The 18,181-nt window shown below is 38.3% G+C and overlaps 1 protein-coding gene across 1 annotated transcript in view; it reads left to right on the top strand.

The window, feature by feature from the left end:
• Positions 1 to 17,936, top strand: part of LOC128661751 (NXPE family member 3-like) — a 161,079-nt gene extending 143,143 nt beyond the window's left edge. Inside the window, exons 4-6 of the mRNA XM_053715971.1 lie at positions 11,842 to 11,912; positions 15,263 to 15,469; positions 17,401 to 17,936. Of these exons, the coding sequence (XP_053571946.1) occupies positions 11,842 to 11,912; positions 15,263 to 15,469; positions 17,401 to 17,936 (814 nt within the window). The remainder of the gene's footprint in view (positions 1 to 11,841; positions 11,913 to 15,262; positions 15,470 to 17,400) is intronic.
• The last annotated feature ends 245 nt before the right edge of the window (positions 17,937 to 18,181 follow it).

The raw sequence follows: 18,181 nt of genomic DNA, 5'->3' as shown, positions 1-18,181 counted from the left end.
CTAACATCTGCATCTGACATGTATTCTACTGCACGCTAGTCTAATATGTGCGCACTAACATCTGCATCTCACATGTATTGTACTGCACACTAGTCTAATATGTGCTCACTAACATCTGCATCTCACATGTATTGTACTGCACACTAGTCTAATATGTGCTCACTAACATCTGCATCTCACATGTATTGTACTGCACACTAGTCTAATATGTGCTCACTAACATCTGCATCTCACATGTATTCTACTGCACACTAGTCTATTATGTGCACACTAACATCTGCATCTGACATGTATTCTACTGCACGCTAGTCTATTATGTGCACACTAACATCTGCATCTGACATGTATTCTACTGCACACTAGTCTATTATGTGCACACTAACATCTGCATCTGACATGTATTCTACTGCACCCTAGTCTATTATGTGCACACTAACATCTGCATCTGACATGTATTCTACTGCACGCTAGTCTATTATGTGCACACTAACATCTGCATCTGACATTTATTCTACTGCACGCTAGTCTATTATGTGCACACTAACATCTGCATCTGATATGTATTCTACTGCACGCTAGTCTATTATGTGCACACTAACATCTGCATCTCAAATGTATTGTACTGCACACTAGTCTAATATGTGCACACTAACATCTGCATCTCACATGTATTCTACTTCACACTAGTCTAATATGTGCACACTAACAGCTGCATCTGACATAAATTGTACTGCACACTAGTCTTATATGTGCTCACTAACATCTATATCTGACATGTATTCTACTGCAGGCTAGTTTAATATGTGCGCACTAACATCTGCATCTCACATGTATTCTACTGCACACTAGTCTAATATGTGCGCACTAGCATCTGCATCTCACATGTATTGTACTGCACACTAGTCTAATATGTGCTCACTAACATCTGCATCTCACATGTATTGTACTGCACACTAGTCTAATATGTGCTCACTAACATCTGCATCTCACATGTATTGTACTGCACACTAGTCTAATATGTGCTCACTAACATCTGCATCTCACATGTATTCTACTGCACACTAGTCTATTATGTGCACACTAACATCTGCATCTGACATGTATTCTACTGCACGCTAGTCTATTATGTGCACACTAACATCTGCATCTGACATGTATTCTACTGCACACTAGTCTATTATGTGCACACTAACTTCTGCATCTGACATGTATTCTACTGCACGCTAGTCTATTATGTGCACACTAACATCTGCATCTGACATGTATTCTACTGCACACTAGTCTATTATGTGCACACTAACATCTGCATCTGACAAGTATTCTACTGCACGCTAGTCTATTATGTGCACACTAACATCTGCATCTGACATGTATTCTACTGCACACTAGTCTATTATGTGCACACTAACATCTGCATCTGACATGTATTCTACTGCACTCTAGTCTATTATGTGCACACTAACATCTGCATCTGACATGTATTCTACTGCACGCTAGTCTATTATGTGCACACTAACATCTGCATCTGACATGTATTCTACTGCACGCTAGTCTATTATGTGCACACTAACATCTGCATCTGATATGTATTCTACTGCACACTAGTCTATTATGTGCACACTAACATCTGCATCTCAAATGTATTGTACTGCACACTAGTCTAATATGTGCACACTAACATCTGCATCTCACATGTATTCTACTGCACACTAGTCTAATACAGTATGTGCACACTAACATCTGCATCTGACAGAAATTGTACTGCACACTAGTCTAATATGTGCTCACTAACATCTATATCTGACATGTATTCTACTGCAGGCTAGTCTAATATGTGCGCACTAACATCTGCATCTCACATGTATTCTACTGCACACTAGTCTAGTATGTGCGCACTAACATCTGCATCTCACATGTATTCTACTGCACACTAGTCTATTATTTGCACACTAACATCTGCATCTGACATGTATTCTACTGCACACTAGTCTAATATGTGCACACTAACATCTGCATATCACATGTATTGTACTGCACACTAGTCTAATATGTGCTCACTAACATCTGCATCTGACATGTATTCTACTGCACACTAGTCTAATATGTGCACACTAACATCTGCATCTGACATGTATTCTACTGCACGCTAGTCTATTATGTGCACACTAACATCTGCATCTGACATGTATTATACTGCACGCTAGTCTAATATGTGCGCACTAACATCTGCATCTCACATGTATTCTACTGCACACTAGTCTATTATGTGCACACTAACATCTGCATCTCACATGTATTGTACTGCACACTAGTTTATTATGTGCACACTAACATCTGTATCTCACGTGTATTCTACTGCACACTAATCTAATATGTGCGTACTAACATCGGCATCTCACATGTATTGTACTGCACACTAGTCTAATGTGTGCTCACTAACATCTACATCTGACATGTATTCTACTGCACGCTAGTCTATTATGTGCACACTAACATCTGCATCTGACATTTATTCTACTGCACGCTAGTCTATAATGTGCACACTAACATCTGCATCTCAAATGTATTCTACTGCACGCTAGTCTATTATGTGCACACTAACATCTGCATCTCAAATGTATTGTACTGCACACTAGTCTAATATGTGCACACTAACATCTGCATCTCACATGTATTCTACTGCACACTAGTCTAATATGTGCGCACTAACATCTATATCTGACATGTATTCTACTGCAGGCTAGTCTAATATGTGCGCACTAACATCTGCATCTCACATGTATTCTACTGCACACTCGTCTAATATGTGAGCACTAACATTTGCATCTCACATGTATTGTACTGCACACTAGTCTAATATGTGCTCACTAACATCTGCATCTCACATGTATTCTACTGCACACTAGTCTATTATGTGCACACTAACATCTGTATCTCACATGTATTCTACTGCACACTAGTCTAATATGTGCGCACTAACATCTGCATCTCACATGTATTGTACTGCACACTAGTCTAATGTGTGCTCACTAACATCAGCATCTGACATGTATTCTACTGCACACTAGTCTAATATGTGCTCACTAACATCTGCATATCACATGTATTGTACTGCACACTAGTCTAATATGTGCTCACTAACATCTGCATCTGACATGTATTCTACTGCACGCTAGTCTATTATGTGCACACTAACATCTGCATCTGACATGTATTATACTGCACGCTAGTCTAATATGTGCGCACTAACATCTGCATCTCACATGTATTCTACTGCACACTAGTCTATTATGTGCACACTAACATCTGCATCTCACATGTATTGTACTGCACACTAGTTTATTATGTGCACACTAACATCTGTATCTCACATGTATTCTACTGCACACTAATCTAATATGTGCGCACTAACATCTGCATCTCACATGTATTGTACTGCACACTAGTCTAATGTGTGCTCACTAACATCTACATCTGACATGTATTCTACTGCACGCTAGTCTATTATGTGCACACTAACATCTGCATCTGACATTTATTCTACTGCACGCTAGTCTATAATGTGCACACTAACATCTGCATCTCAAATGTATTCTACTGCACGCTAGTCTATTATGTGCACACTAACATCTGCATCTCAAATGTATTGTACTGCACACTAGTCTAATATGTGCACACTAACATCTGCATCTCACATGTATTCTACTGCACACTAGTCTAATATGTGCGCACTAACATCTATATCTGACATGTATTCTACTGCAGGCTAGTCTAATATGTGCGCACTAACATCTGCATCTCACATGTATTCTACTGCACACTCGTCTAATATGTGAGCACTAACATTTGCATCTCACATGTATTGTACTGCACACTAGTCTAATATGTGCTCACTAACATCTGCATCTCACATGTATTCTACTGCACACTAGTCTATTATGTGCACACTAACATCTGCATCTGACATGTATTCTACTGCACACTAGTCTAATATGTGCACACTAACATCTGCATATCACATGTATTGTACTGCACACTAGTCTAATATGTGCACACTAACATCTGCATCTGACATGTATTCTACTGCACACTAGTCTAATATGTGCACACTAACATCTGCATCTGACATGTATTCTACTGCACGCTAGTCTATTATGTGCACACTAACATCTGCATCTGACATGTATTCTACTGCACGCTAGTCTAATATGTGCGCACTAACATCTGCATCTCACATGTATTCTACTGCACACTAGTCTATTATGTGCACACTAACATCTGCATCTCACATGTATTGTACTGCACACTAGTTTATTATGTGCACACTAACATCTGTATCTCACATGTATTCTACTGCACACTAATCTAATATGTGCGCACTAACATCTGTATCTCACATGTATTCTACTGCACACTAGTCTAATATGTGCGCACTAACATCTGCATCTCACATGTATTGTACTGCACACTAGTCTAATGTGTGCTCACTAACATCAGCATCTGACATGTATTCTACTGCACACTAGTCTAATATGTGCTCACTAACATCTGCATATCACATGTATTGTACTGCACACTAGTCTAATATGTGCTCACTAACATCTGCATCTCACATGTATTCTACTGCACGCTAGTCTATTATGTGCACACTAACATCTGCATCTGACATGTATTCTACTGCACACTAGTCTATTATGTGCACACTAACATCTGCATCTGACATGTATTCTACTGCACACTAGTCTAATATGTGCACACTAACATCTGCATATCACATGTATTGTACTGCACACTAGTCTAATATGTGCTCACTAACATCTGCATCTGACATGTATTCTACTGCACACTAGTCTAATATGTGCACACTAACATCTGCATCTGACATGTATTCTACTGCACGCTAGTCTATTATGTGCACACTAACATCTGCATCTGACATGTATTCTACTGCACGCTAGTCTAATATGTGCGCACTAACATCTGCATCTCACATGTATTCTACTGCACACTAGTCTATTATGTGCACACTAATATCTGCATCTCACATGTATTGTACTGCACACTAGTTTATTATGTGCACACTAACATCTGTATCTCACATGTATTCTACTGCACACTAATCTAATATGTGCGCACTAACATCTGTATCTCACATGTATTCTACTGCACACTAGTCTAATATGTGCGCACTAACATATGCATCTCACATGTATTGTACTGCACACTAGTCTAATGTGTGCTCACTAACATCTGCATCTGACATGTATTCTACTGCACACTAGCCTAATATGTGCTCACTAACATCTGCATATCACATGTATTGTACTGCACACTAGTCTAATATGTGCTCACTAACATCTGCATCTGACATGTATTCTACTGCACACTAGTCTAATATGTGCACACTAACATCTGCATCTGACATGTATTCTACTGCACGCTAGTCTATTATGTGCACACTAACATCTGCATCTGACATGTATTCTACTGCACGCTAGTCTAATATGTGCGCACTAACATCTGCATCTCACATGTATTCTACTGCACACTAGTCTATTATGTGCACACTAACATCTGCATCTCACATGTATTGTACTGCACACTAGTTTATTATGTGCACACTAACATCTGTATCTCACATGTATTCTACTGCACACTAATCTAATATGTGCGCACTAACATCTGTATCTCACATGTATTCTACTGCACACTAGTCTAATATGTGCGCACTAACATCTGCATCTCACATGTATTGTACTGCACACTAGTCTAATGTGTGCTCACTAACATCAGCATCTGACATGTATTCTACTGCACACTAGTCTAATATGTGCTCACTAACATCTGCATATCACATGTATTGTACTGCACACTAGTCTAATATGTGCTCACTAACATCTGCATCTCACATGTATTCTACTGCACGCTAGTCTATTATGTGCACACTAACATCTGCATCTGACATGTATTCTACTGCACACTAGTCTATTATGTGCACACTAACATCTGCATCTGACATGTATTCTACTGCACACTAGTCTAATATGTGCACACTAACATCTGCATATCACATGTATTGTACTGCACACTAGTCTAATATGTGCTCACTAACATCTGCATCTGACATGTATTCTACTGCACACTAGTCTAATATGTGCACACAAACATCTGCATCTGACATGTATTCTACTGCACGCTAGTCTATTATGTGCACACTAACATCTGCATCTGACATGTATTCTACTGCACGCTAGTCTAATATGTGCGCACTAACATCTGCATCTCACATGTATTCTACTGCACACTAGTCTATTATGTGCACACTAATATCTGCATCTCACATGTATTGTCCTGCACACTAGTTTATTATGTGCACACTAACATCTGTATCTCACATGTATTCTACTGCACACTAATCTAATATGTGCGCACTAACATCTGTATCTCACATGTATTCTACTGCACACTAGTCTAATATGTGCGCACTAACATCTGCATCTCACATGTATTGTACTGCACACTAGTCTAATGTGTGCTCACTAACATCTGCATCTGACATGTATTCTACTGCACACTAGCCTAATATGTGCTCACTAACATCTGCATATCACATGTATTGTACTGCACACTAGTCTAATATGTGCTCACTAACATCTGCATCTCACATGTATTCTACTGCACGCTAGTCTATTATGTGCACACTAACATCTGCATCTGACATGTATTCTACTGCACACTAGTCTATTATGTGCACACTAACATCTGCATCTGAAATGTATTCTACTGCACACTAGTCTAATATGTGCACACTAACATCTGCATATCACATGTATTGTACTGCACACTAGTCTAATATGTGCTCACTAACATCTGCATCTGACATGTATTCTACTGCACACTAGTCTAATATGTGCACACTAACATCTGCATCTGACATGTATTCTACTGCACGCTAGTCTATTATGTGCACACTAACATCTGCATCTGACATGTATTCTACTGCACGCTAGTCTTATATGTGCGCACTAACATCTGCATCTCACATGTATTCTACTGCACACTAGTCTATTATGTGCACACTAACATCTGCATCTCACATGTATTGTACTGCACACTAGTTTATTATGTGCTCACTAACATCTGCATCTCACATGTATTCTACTGCACACTAGTCTAATATGTGCGCACTAACATCTGTATCTCACATGTATTCTACTGCACACTAGTCTAATGTGTGCTCCATAACATCTGCATCTGACATGTATTCTACTGCACACTAGTCTAATATGTGCTCACTAACATCTGCATATCACATGTATTGTACTGCACACTAGTCTAATATGTGCTCACTAACATCTGCATCTCACATGTATTCTACTGCACACTAGTCTATTATGTGCACACTAACATCTGCATCTGACATGTATTCTACTGCACGCTAGTCTATTATGTGCACACTAACATCTGCATCTGACATGTATTCTACTGCACACTAGTCTATTATGTGCACACTAACATCTGCATCTGACATGTATTCTACTGCACCCTAGTCTATTATGTGCACACTAACATCTGCATCTCACTTGTATTCTACTGCACACTAGTCTAATATGTGCGCACTAACATCTGCATCTCACATGTATTGTACTGCACACTAGTCTAATATGTGCTCACTAACATCTGCATCTCACATGTATTGTACTGCACACTAGTCTAATATGTGCTCACTAACATCTGCATCTCACATGTATTCTACTGCACACTAGTCTATTATGTTCACACTAACATCTGCATCTTACATGTATTCTACTGCACGCTAGTCTATTATGTGCACACTAACATCTGCCTCTGACATGTATTCTACTGCACACTAGTCTATTATGTGCACACTAACATCTGCATCTGACATGTATTCTACTGCACGCTAGTCTATTATGTGCACACTAACATCTGCATCTGACATTTATTCTACTGCACGCTAGTCTATTATGTGCACACTAACATCTGCATCTGACATTTATTCTACTGCACGCTAGTCTATTATGTGCACACTAACATCTGCATCTGATATGTATTCTACTGCACGCTAGTCTATTATGTGCACACTAACATCTGCATCTCAAATGTATTGTACTGCACACTAGTCTAATATGTGCACACTAATATCTGCATCTCACATGTATTCTACTGCACACTAGTCTAATATGTGCACACTAACAGCTGCATCTGACATAAATTGTACTGCACACTAGTCTAATATGTGCTCACTAACATCTATATCTGACATGTATTCTACTGCAGGCTAGTCTAATATGTGCGCACTAACATCTGCATCTCACATGTATTCTACTGCACACTAGTCTAATATGTGCGCACTAACATCTGCATCTCACATGTATTGTACTGCACACTAGTCTAATATGTGCTCACTAACATCTGCATCTCACATGTATTGTACTGCACACTAGTCTAATATGTGCTCACTAACATCTGCATCTCACATGTATTGTACTGCACACTAGTCTAATATGTGCTCACTAACATCTGCATCTCACATGTATTCTACTGCACACTAGTCTATTATGTGCACACTAACATCTGCATCTGACATGTATTCTACTGCACGCTAGTCTATTATGTGCACACTAACATCTGCATCTGACATGTATTCTACTGCACACTAGTCTATTATGTGCACACTAACATCTGCATCTGACATGTATTCTACTGCACGCTAGTCTATTATGTGCACACTAACATCTGCATCTGACATTTATTCTACTGCACGCTAGTCTATTATGTGCACACTAACATCTGCATCTGATATGTATTCTACTGCACGCTAGTCTATTTTGTGCACACTAACATCTGCATCTCAAATGTATTGTACTGCACACTAGTCTAATATGTGCACACTAACATCTGCATCTCACATGTATTCTACTGCACACTAGTCTAATACAGTATGTGCACACTAACATCTGCATCTGACAGAAATTGTACTGCACACTAGTCTAATATGTGCTCACTAACATCTATATCTGACATGTATTCTACTGCAGGCTAGTCTAATATGTGCGCACTAACATCTGCATCTCACATGTATTCTACTGCACACTAGTCTAGTATGTGCGCACTAACATCTGCATCTCACATGTATTGTACTGCACACTAGTCTAATATGTGCGCACTAACATCTGCATCTCACATGTATTGTACTGCACACTAGTCTAATATGTGCGCACTAACATCTGCATCTCACATGTATTGTACTGCACACTAGTCTAATATGTGCGCACTAACATCTATATCTCACATGTATTGTACTGCACACTAGTCTAATATGTGCTCACTAACATCTGTATCTCACATGTATTCTACTGCACACTAGTCTAATATGTGCTCACTAACATCTGCATCTCACATGTATTGTACTGCACACTAGTCTAATATGTGCGCACTAACATCTGCATCTCACATGTATTGTACTGCACTTCTAATATGTGCTCACTAACATCTGCATCTCACATGTATTGTACTGCACACTAGTCTAATATGTGCTCACTAACATCTGCATCTCACATGTATTGTACTGCACACTAGTCTAATATGTGCTCACTAACATCTGCATCTCACATGTATTGTACTGCACACTAGTCTAATATGTGCTCACTAACATCTGCATCTCACATGTATTGTACTGCACACTAGTCTAATATGTGCTCACTAACATCTGCATCTCACATGTATTGTACTGCACACTAGTCTAATATGTGCTCACTAACATCTGTATCTGACATGTATTCTACTGCACGCTAGTCTATTATGTGCACACTAACATCTGCATCTGACATTTATTCTACTGCATGCTAGTCTATTATGTGCACACTAACATCTGCATCTGACATGTATTCTACTGCACACTAGTCTAATATGTGCACACTAACATCTGCATATCACATGTATTGTACTGCACACTAGTCTAATATGTGCGCACTAACATCTGCATCTCACATGTATTGTACTGCACTTCTAATATGTGCTCACTAACATCTGCATCTCACATGTATTCTACTGCAGACTAGTCTAATATGTGCTCACTAACATCTGCATCTCACATGTATTGTACTGCACACTAGTCTAATATGTGCTCACTAACATCTGCATCTCACATGTATTGTACTGCACACTAGTCTAATATGTGCTCACTAACATCTGCATCTCACATGTATTGTACTGCACACTAGTCTAATATGTGCTCACTAACATCTGCATCTCACATGTATTGTACTGCACACTAGTCTAATATGTGCTCACTAACATCTGCATCTCACATGTATTGTACTGCACACTAGCCTAATATGTGCGCACTAACATCTGCATCTCACATGTATTGAACTGCACATTAGTCTAATATGTGCTCACTAACATCTGCATCTCACATGTATTGTACTGCACACTAGTCTATTATGTGCACACTAACATCTGCATCTCACATGTATTCTACTGCACACTAGTCTAATATGTGCACACTAACATCTGTATCTCACATGTATTCTACTGCACACTAGTCTAATATGTGCTCACTAACATCTGCATCTCACATGTATTGTACTGCACACTAGTCTATTATGTGCACACTAACATCTGCATCTGACATGTATTCTACTGCACACTAGTCTAATATGTGCGCACTAACATCTGCATCTCACATGTATTGTACTGCACACTAGTCTAATATGTGCACACTAACATCTGCATCTCACATGTATTGTACTGCACACTAATCTAATATGTGCTCACTAACATCTGCATCTCACATGTATTGTACTGCACACTAGTCTAATATGTGCTCACTAACATCTGTATCTGACATGTATTCTACTGCACGCTAGTCTATTATGTGCACACTAACATCTGCATCTGACATTTATTCTACTGCATGCTAGTCTATTATGTGCACACTAACATCTGCATCTGATATGTATTCTACTGCAGACTAGTCTAATATGTGCGCACTAACATCTGTATCTCACATGTATTCTTCTGCAGGCTAGTCTATTATGTGCGCACTAACATCTGTATCTCACATGTATTCTACTGCGGGCTAGTTTATTATGTGCACACTAACATCTGCATCTGACATAAATTGTACTGCACACTAGTCTAATAAGTGCACACTAACATCTATATCTGACACGTATTCTACTGCATGCTAGTCTAATATGTGTGCACTAACATATGTTTCTCACATGTATTCTACTGCAGGCTAGTCTAATATGTGCGCACTAACATCTGCATCTCACATATATTCTACTGCACGCTAGTCTAATATGTGCTCACTAACATCTGTATCTCACATGTATTCTTCTGTACACTAGTCTAATATGTGCGCACTAACATCTGCATCTCACATATATTCTACTGCACACTAGTCTATTGTGTGCACACTAACATCTATATCTGACATGTATTCTACTGCAGGCTAGTCTAATATGTGCGCACTAACATCTGTATCTTTGAGTCCAACCCAGAGAAAAGTGCTATAAGTTGTAGTTTATAGTTTTGTTATTATTACTAGACTATCGCTAGAGCAATGAAAAATAACTTTGGACTTAAGGAGTGCAAAAATGGAATTAGTATGAATTGTGCTTGATTGGTGCCAACGGCCATAGCGCTAATATTTTAGCGCTCCACTTGTAATCTAGACCAGTGTAGCAAGAGTGCATTTTTTGCTTACATATCCCAAGTTCTGACGTCATTGTACAATCTGATGTGTAAAATGAATGGCACAACTAAATGGCCCACTTCCTCCCTTATTTCTTTATGCCTGGCACTTAGGTCTGTAAAAGAAAAAGTGATTTCATCAAAGGTGAAACTGTTCAACGTTTTGCCGCGTAACAACAGCTTTGGTAAGTGCAAGTACGAAATTCTAATAATGATGTTTCCCTATACACAAACGCCAGCATTTTCTCACTGGATCACCCAGAAGGGAGCTTGATAACAGCGGTTATGAAGCAGCGGTCACAAAGACCGCTGCTCCATAACCTGTCTGCCTGCTCTGAGCAGGCGGACAGACATCGCCGGAAATCAACCCGATCGAGTATGATCGGGTTGATTGACACCACCCTGCTGGCGGCCTATTGGCCACGAGTCTGCAGGGGGCGGGGTTGCACGAACAGCTCTTGTGAGCTGCTGGTGCAATGCTGAATATGGCGAGCATATTGCTCGCCGTATTCAGCTAGGTCTGTCGGACCTGATCCGCACTGTCGGATCAGGTCCGACAGACCTTGATAACTAAAGGCCATAGTGTCTTGGGGATTTATGTGACAGATTTGGGATAGGGGATGCAAGAAAATTAGTGCAGAACGGTTGATAAAGACTATTTGCAAATAAAGTCACTAAGTAAAAAAAAAAAAGGGGGACGGGGTTCTTAATTATAGAAAAAAATATAGCTATATATTATATATATTTATACACATACACGTGCACTCACAAAAACACATACATGTGCGCTCGCAAACACACATACACACGTGTGCACGCAAACACACATACATACGTGTGCACACAAACACACATACACACGTGTGCACGCAAACACACATACACACGTGTGCACGCAAACACACATACATACGTGTGCACACAAACACACATACACACGTGTGCACGCAAACACACATACACACGTGTGCACGCAAACACACATACATACGTGTGCACACAAACACACATACACACGTGTGCACGCAAACACACATACATACGTGTGCACACAAACACACATACACACGTGTGCACGCAAACACACATACACACGTGTGCACGCAAACACACATACACACGTGTGCACGCAAACACACATACATACGTGCGCACGGAAACACACACGTGCGCACGCAAACAAACATATATGGGCGCACGTAATCACACATACACATGCACACGCAAACACACATACACGTGCGCACTGAAATACATATACACGAGCGCACACATATATACACATACACATCAGCTCTGACCACATGTCACAGACAATTAAAGCCAGGCAAATCAGAGAAATATTAATATAGTAAATAAAACTCCTAAAATAGGGCACAAGTGTTAATTAGGGCAAAAGTCTAGTAATGGCCGGTGCTTAAGTAAATTTAGAAATATAATAAATGAAAAAAGAGAATAGTACTTATAATTAGCACTTTTGCCTCTAAAATGTTTAAATTGCTGTAATATAAAAATGATGGCTAAAAATAAATGTAGCCACCTACACTGATAAAGAAACTGCAAACAGATATCAGTACAATAATGTTAGCATTTAAAGAAACTGCAGACAGATATCAGTACAATAATGTTAGCATTTAAAGAAACTGCAAACAGATATCAGTACAATAATGTTAGCATTTAAAGAAACTGCAAACAGATATCAGTACAATAATGTTAGCATTTAAAGAAACTGCAAACAGATATCAGTACAATAATGTTAGCATTTAAAGAAACTGCAAACAGATATCAGTACAATAATGTTAGCATTTAAAGAAACTGCAGACAGATATCAGTACAATAATCAGTACAATAATGTTAGCATTTAAAGAAACTGCAAACAGATATTAGTACAGTAATGTTAGCATTTAAAGAAACTGCAAACAGATATCAGTACAATAATGTTAGCATTTAAAGAAACTGCAGACAGATATCAGTACAATAATCAGTACAATAATGTTAGCATTTAAAGAAACTGCAAACAGATATTAGTACAATAATGTTAGCATTTAAAGAAACTGCAAACAGATATCAGTACAATAATGTTAGCATTTAAAGAAACTGCAGACAGATATCAGTACAATAATGTTAGCATTTAAAGAAACTGCAAACAGATATTAGTACAATAATGTTAGCATTTAAAGAAACTGCAGACAGATATCAGTACAATAATGTTAGCATTTAAAGAAACTGCAGACAGATATCAGTACAATAATGTTAGCATTTAAAGAAACTGCAGACAGATATCAGTACAATAATGTTAGCATTTAAAGAAACTGCAAACAGATATCAGTACAATAATGTTAGCATTTAAAGAAACTGCAGACAGATATCAGTACAATAATGTTAGCATTTAAAGAAACTGCAGACAGATATCAGTACAATAATCAGTACAATAATGTTAGCATTTAAAGAAACTGCAAACAGATATTAGTACAATAATGTTAGCATTTAAAGAAACTGCAGACAGATATCAGTACAATAATGTTAGCATTTAAAGAAACTGCAGACAGATATCAGTACAATAATCAGTACAATAATGTTAGCATTTAAAGAAACTGCAAACATATATCAGTACAATAATGTTAGCATTTAAATAAACTGCAAACAGATATCAGTACAATAATGTTAGCATTTAAATAAACTGCAAACAGATATCAGTACAATAATGTTAGCATTTAAATAAACTGCAAACAGATATTAGTACAATAATGTTAGCATTTAAAGAAACTGCAGACAGATATTAGTACAATAATGTTAGCATTTAATGAAACTGCAGACAGATATCAGTACAATAATGTTAGCATTTAAATAAACTGCAAACAGATATCAGTACAATAATGTTAGCATTTAAAGAAACTGCAAACAGATATTAGTACAATAATGTTAGCATTTAAAGAAACTGCAAACAGATATCAGTACAATAATCAGTACAATAATGTTAGAATTTAATGAAACTGCAGACAGATATTAGTACAATAATGTTAGCATTTAAAGAAACTGCAGACAGATATCAGTACAATAATCAGTACAATAATGTTAGCATTTAATGAAACTGCAGACAGATATTAGGACAATAATGTTAGCATTTAAAGAAACTGCAGACAGATATCAGTACAATAATCAGTACAATAATGTTAGCATTTAATGAAACTGCAGACAGATATTAGTACAATAATCAGTACAATAATGTTAGCATTTAAAGAAACTGCAAACAGATATCAGTACAATAATCAGTACAATAATGTTAGCATTTAATGAAACTGCAGACAGATATTAGTACAATAATGTTAGCATTTAAAGAAACTGCAGACAGATATCAGTACAATAATGTTAGCATTTAAAGAAACTGCAAACAGATATCAGTACAATAATGTTAGCATTTAATGTGCCAAGGATCAACATAAAATAACAAAACAATGTTAATATAGGTTAAGTAACCTGGACTCTCTTTGATTTGTTAATACACTTTAGTAATTTTAGCAGGACCTTGTTTCAGATGACAGAGGGCTCTGCCGTCCTGGCCTCTCTAACCCAGAACCTTCAGGATTTTACTATGAAGACGCCTGGCATTCTCGTGTCTGCAGGAACAAGCAGTTCTCTCATCCATCCAATGTCACCGCTTGTCTGGCAGAAAAAGTTGTCTACATGTTTGGGGATTCAACTCTCCGACAATGGTGGGAATATCTTGTTGAATTTGTTCCCTGTGAGTGTCTCATAGCATCTCTTTGTCCTAATGTGTATATCTGTGTGCCTGTAGCTGTTGCTTTCCCTATAAATATGCCACTATATGTAGCTAGTGTTTGTGGTTCTTGTCTACATTATATAATTGTGCCCACTCCCCATGTCCCTGTGTGTCTTTAGGTCCGTTACATAAATGGGAGAATAAAATGCAATGGGTTACTGGGGCTGAATGTGGTTACATTAAACACAGCACCTTTAGTGTAGTGCAGGCTGGTTCATGGACGCTGCAATAGCCTTCAAATCACATAACAATGATCAGCAGCACTCTTCAAGATAAAATTACCTTTATTGCAACTGTGGGTCACTGAACAACGTTTTGGACACCTAGTCCTTAATCATGCTTCAGAAGCATGATTAAGGACTAGGTGTCCGAAAAGTTGCTCTGTTGGTGACCCGCAATTTGCAATAAAGGTAATTTTATCTTAAAGAGTGCTGCTAATCATTGGTAGCTGATTGTGGTTAGACTGGGCAATGGTACCAGGTGTGGAGGAACTTGCATATGGTTATTAGCCATTTTGCCATGAGCGAGCTAATCGCACATGAGTTTAGCTTTGCTTGGATCGAGTTTGCTAGTTTATTAGTTAGTAAATACCAGCATGACATTCCCAACAAGTGATTAGACAGACACTTCTTATTTGCATAAATTAACATGAACTCAACTTGCTTAAATGGACATTCCAATGCAGAAATGACATTCGTTAGAGCATGTCACATTTGTGCTAGCGCCCCATGCTTGCTACGTGTTTTACCCTCACTGTATATAAATGTGTTGTGTTGTATCAAGATGAACTTTATATATGTGTAATATATTTACTATCCTTACAAAGTCTCAGATTCTTATCCACTCGATGGGCTTATTTCATAGATGAATAAAATAATTTTCAACTTGGAGCAACCACAGTTAGTATATTAATCTCTTTTATAAGTATCTGTTTTCAGGGACCAAAGTGTTGCAGATGGGGCTGACTGTGGTGGCTCAAAATGTGAAAGCATCTTATCTGACCATGAATAAAATGATCTGCATGACTACAGTATACCCAATGTAACCAAATATGTGTATGTGCACACTGTAAATGTGACATGTGGGATTATGAATATATGATGCCTTGTCCTGGTTACATGTGTATGACTGTGCGGTGCAGGGTTGTAAAACTGTGTGTTTGGATTGTAAGAGAGGAAGGATAAGTAACCAGAATAGTACATAACAAGATAATTAGATTGAAACTAAGTAGATGATTGAATAAATAGATAATTAACAGACAATTACCACACTTAGCTCTGGTGATGTAGACATCAATTTACAGAATAAAAGGTCATGCCAACACTATGGAATTAGGCAATGTTTTACAAATGTATGGATTTTTTTAATATTATGATAATTATCTTATATTCACCAGGAGACCTCAAACAAACTGCCCATGATACTCAAATACCTTGGAAGTAGGTAGTTCTAGCATGAACTCTAGACATTTTTATTATATGTAAAATTAGATCGGTAGCATTTCATAATGTCAGTGTAACTTTATAAATACTAGACATGTGCATTTGTATTTAGATAAATGTTAAAATTAAATGTTTTTTGTATTTACATTTGTGAGAAATATAAGAAAATGATACAAATCAAGGAACAAACTCAGGCAACAAAAACAATTAGGTTACACCTGGGAATTATATATATATATATATAGAGAGAGAGAGAGAGAGAGAGAGAGAGATGTTTTTGGCTTGAAGTAGTAGCACTGGCTATTATTTTAACTTTATGTAAGGTTCTGCTGCAGTCCAGCTTGTTCTCTGCTCCTGGAAGACGCCACCCCCCCCCCCCAAAGAAATAACAGTTAAGCAGGCAAACTGTCTTTACAACAGACCCATTCTTATTTCTCCTCTCATCTGCAGCCCTTCAAAGACTAGACCTCCGTGTAAGTTATGCACCGGGCCCGCTGCTGGCCACAGACACACAGCACGATTATCTGATAGAATGGCGAGCGCACCAGAGGCCCCTGAGCATGAAGCGCACTCGTTTACAGGAGCTGCGATATGTTGCTAATGAGCTGGATGGCATGGGAGGAGGCAATGAGGGGCTTGTGATTGTCATAAACTGCTTGGCCCATTTTGTTACATTCCCTGTAATAGTCTATGTGAATAGGATTCGCACCATACGTGATGCTGTGATACGGTTATTGGAGCGAAGCCCACAGACCAAGGTGCTCATCAAATCTGGCAACACAGGATATCTATACGCTCATGGCAGTGACTGGCTGTCCCTACAACTGGACACTGTGCTGAGAGCCATGTTTACAGGACTGCCGGTCACCATACTTGATGCCTGGCAGATGACCTCCTGCCATTATCTGTCCAAAAGCATCCACCCTGGGAAGGCCATTATCAAGAATGAGGTGGAACTAATGCTGTCCTTCATCTGCCCCCAGTGACTCTCCAGTGCATGTCATGGTATTGTATCAGACAGAGCTTTCACATTGTGCTACAGCTAATGTGACAATCGTTACTTAATGTACTATTTGTATTGAATTCAAGATAAATAGAAAACAGAAGAGTAAATCATCTCCCTTAAGAAGGATACAAACATTTAAGAGAACTAATATACATCAGTAGGGAGATTATTGTCATAAATTTTCAATTATGTTTTAATATAACCCTTGGAAATCATGCATAGAAC

Source organism: Bombina bombina, chromosome 5 (genome assembly GCF_027579735.1).
Source record: "Bombina bombina isolate aBomBom1 chromosome 5, aBomBom1.pri, whole genome shotgun sequence".
NCBI lineage: Eukaryota > Metazoa > Chordata > Amphibia > Anura > Bombinatoridae > Bombina > Bombina bombina.
The sequence above is the reverse complement of the archived record's forward strand: the minus strand, read 5'-3'. Positions and strand labels throughout refer to the sequence as shown.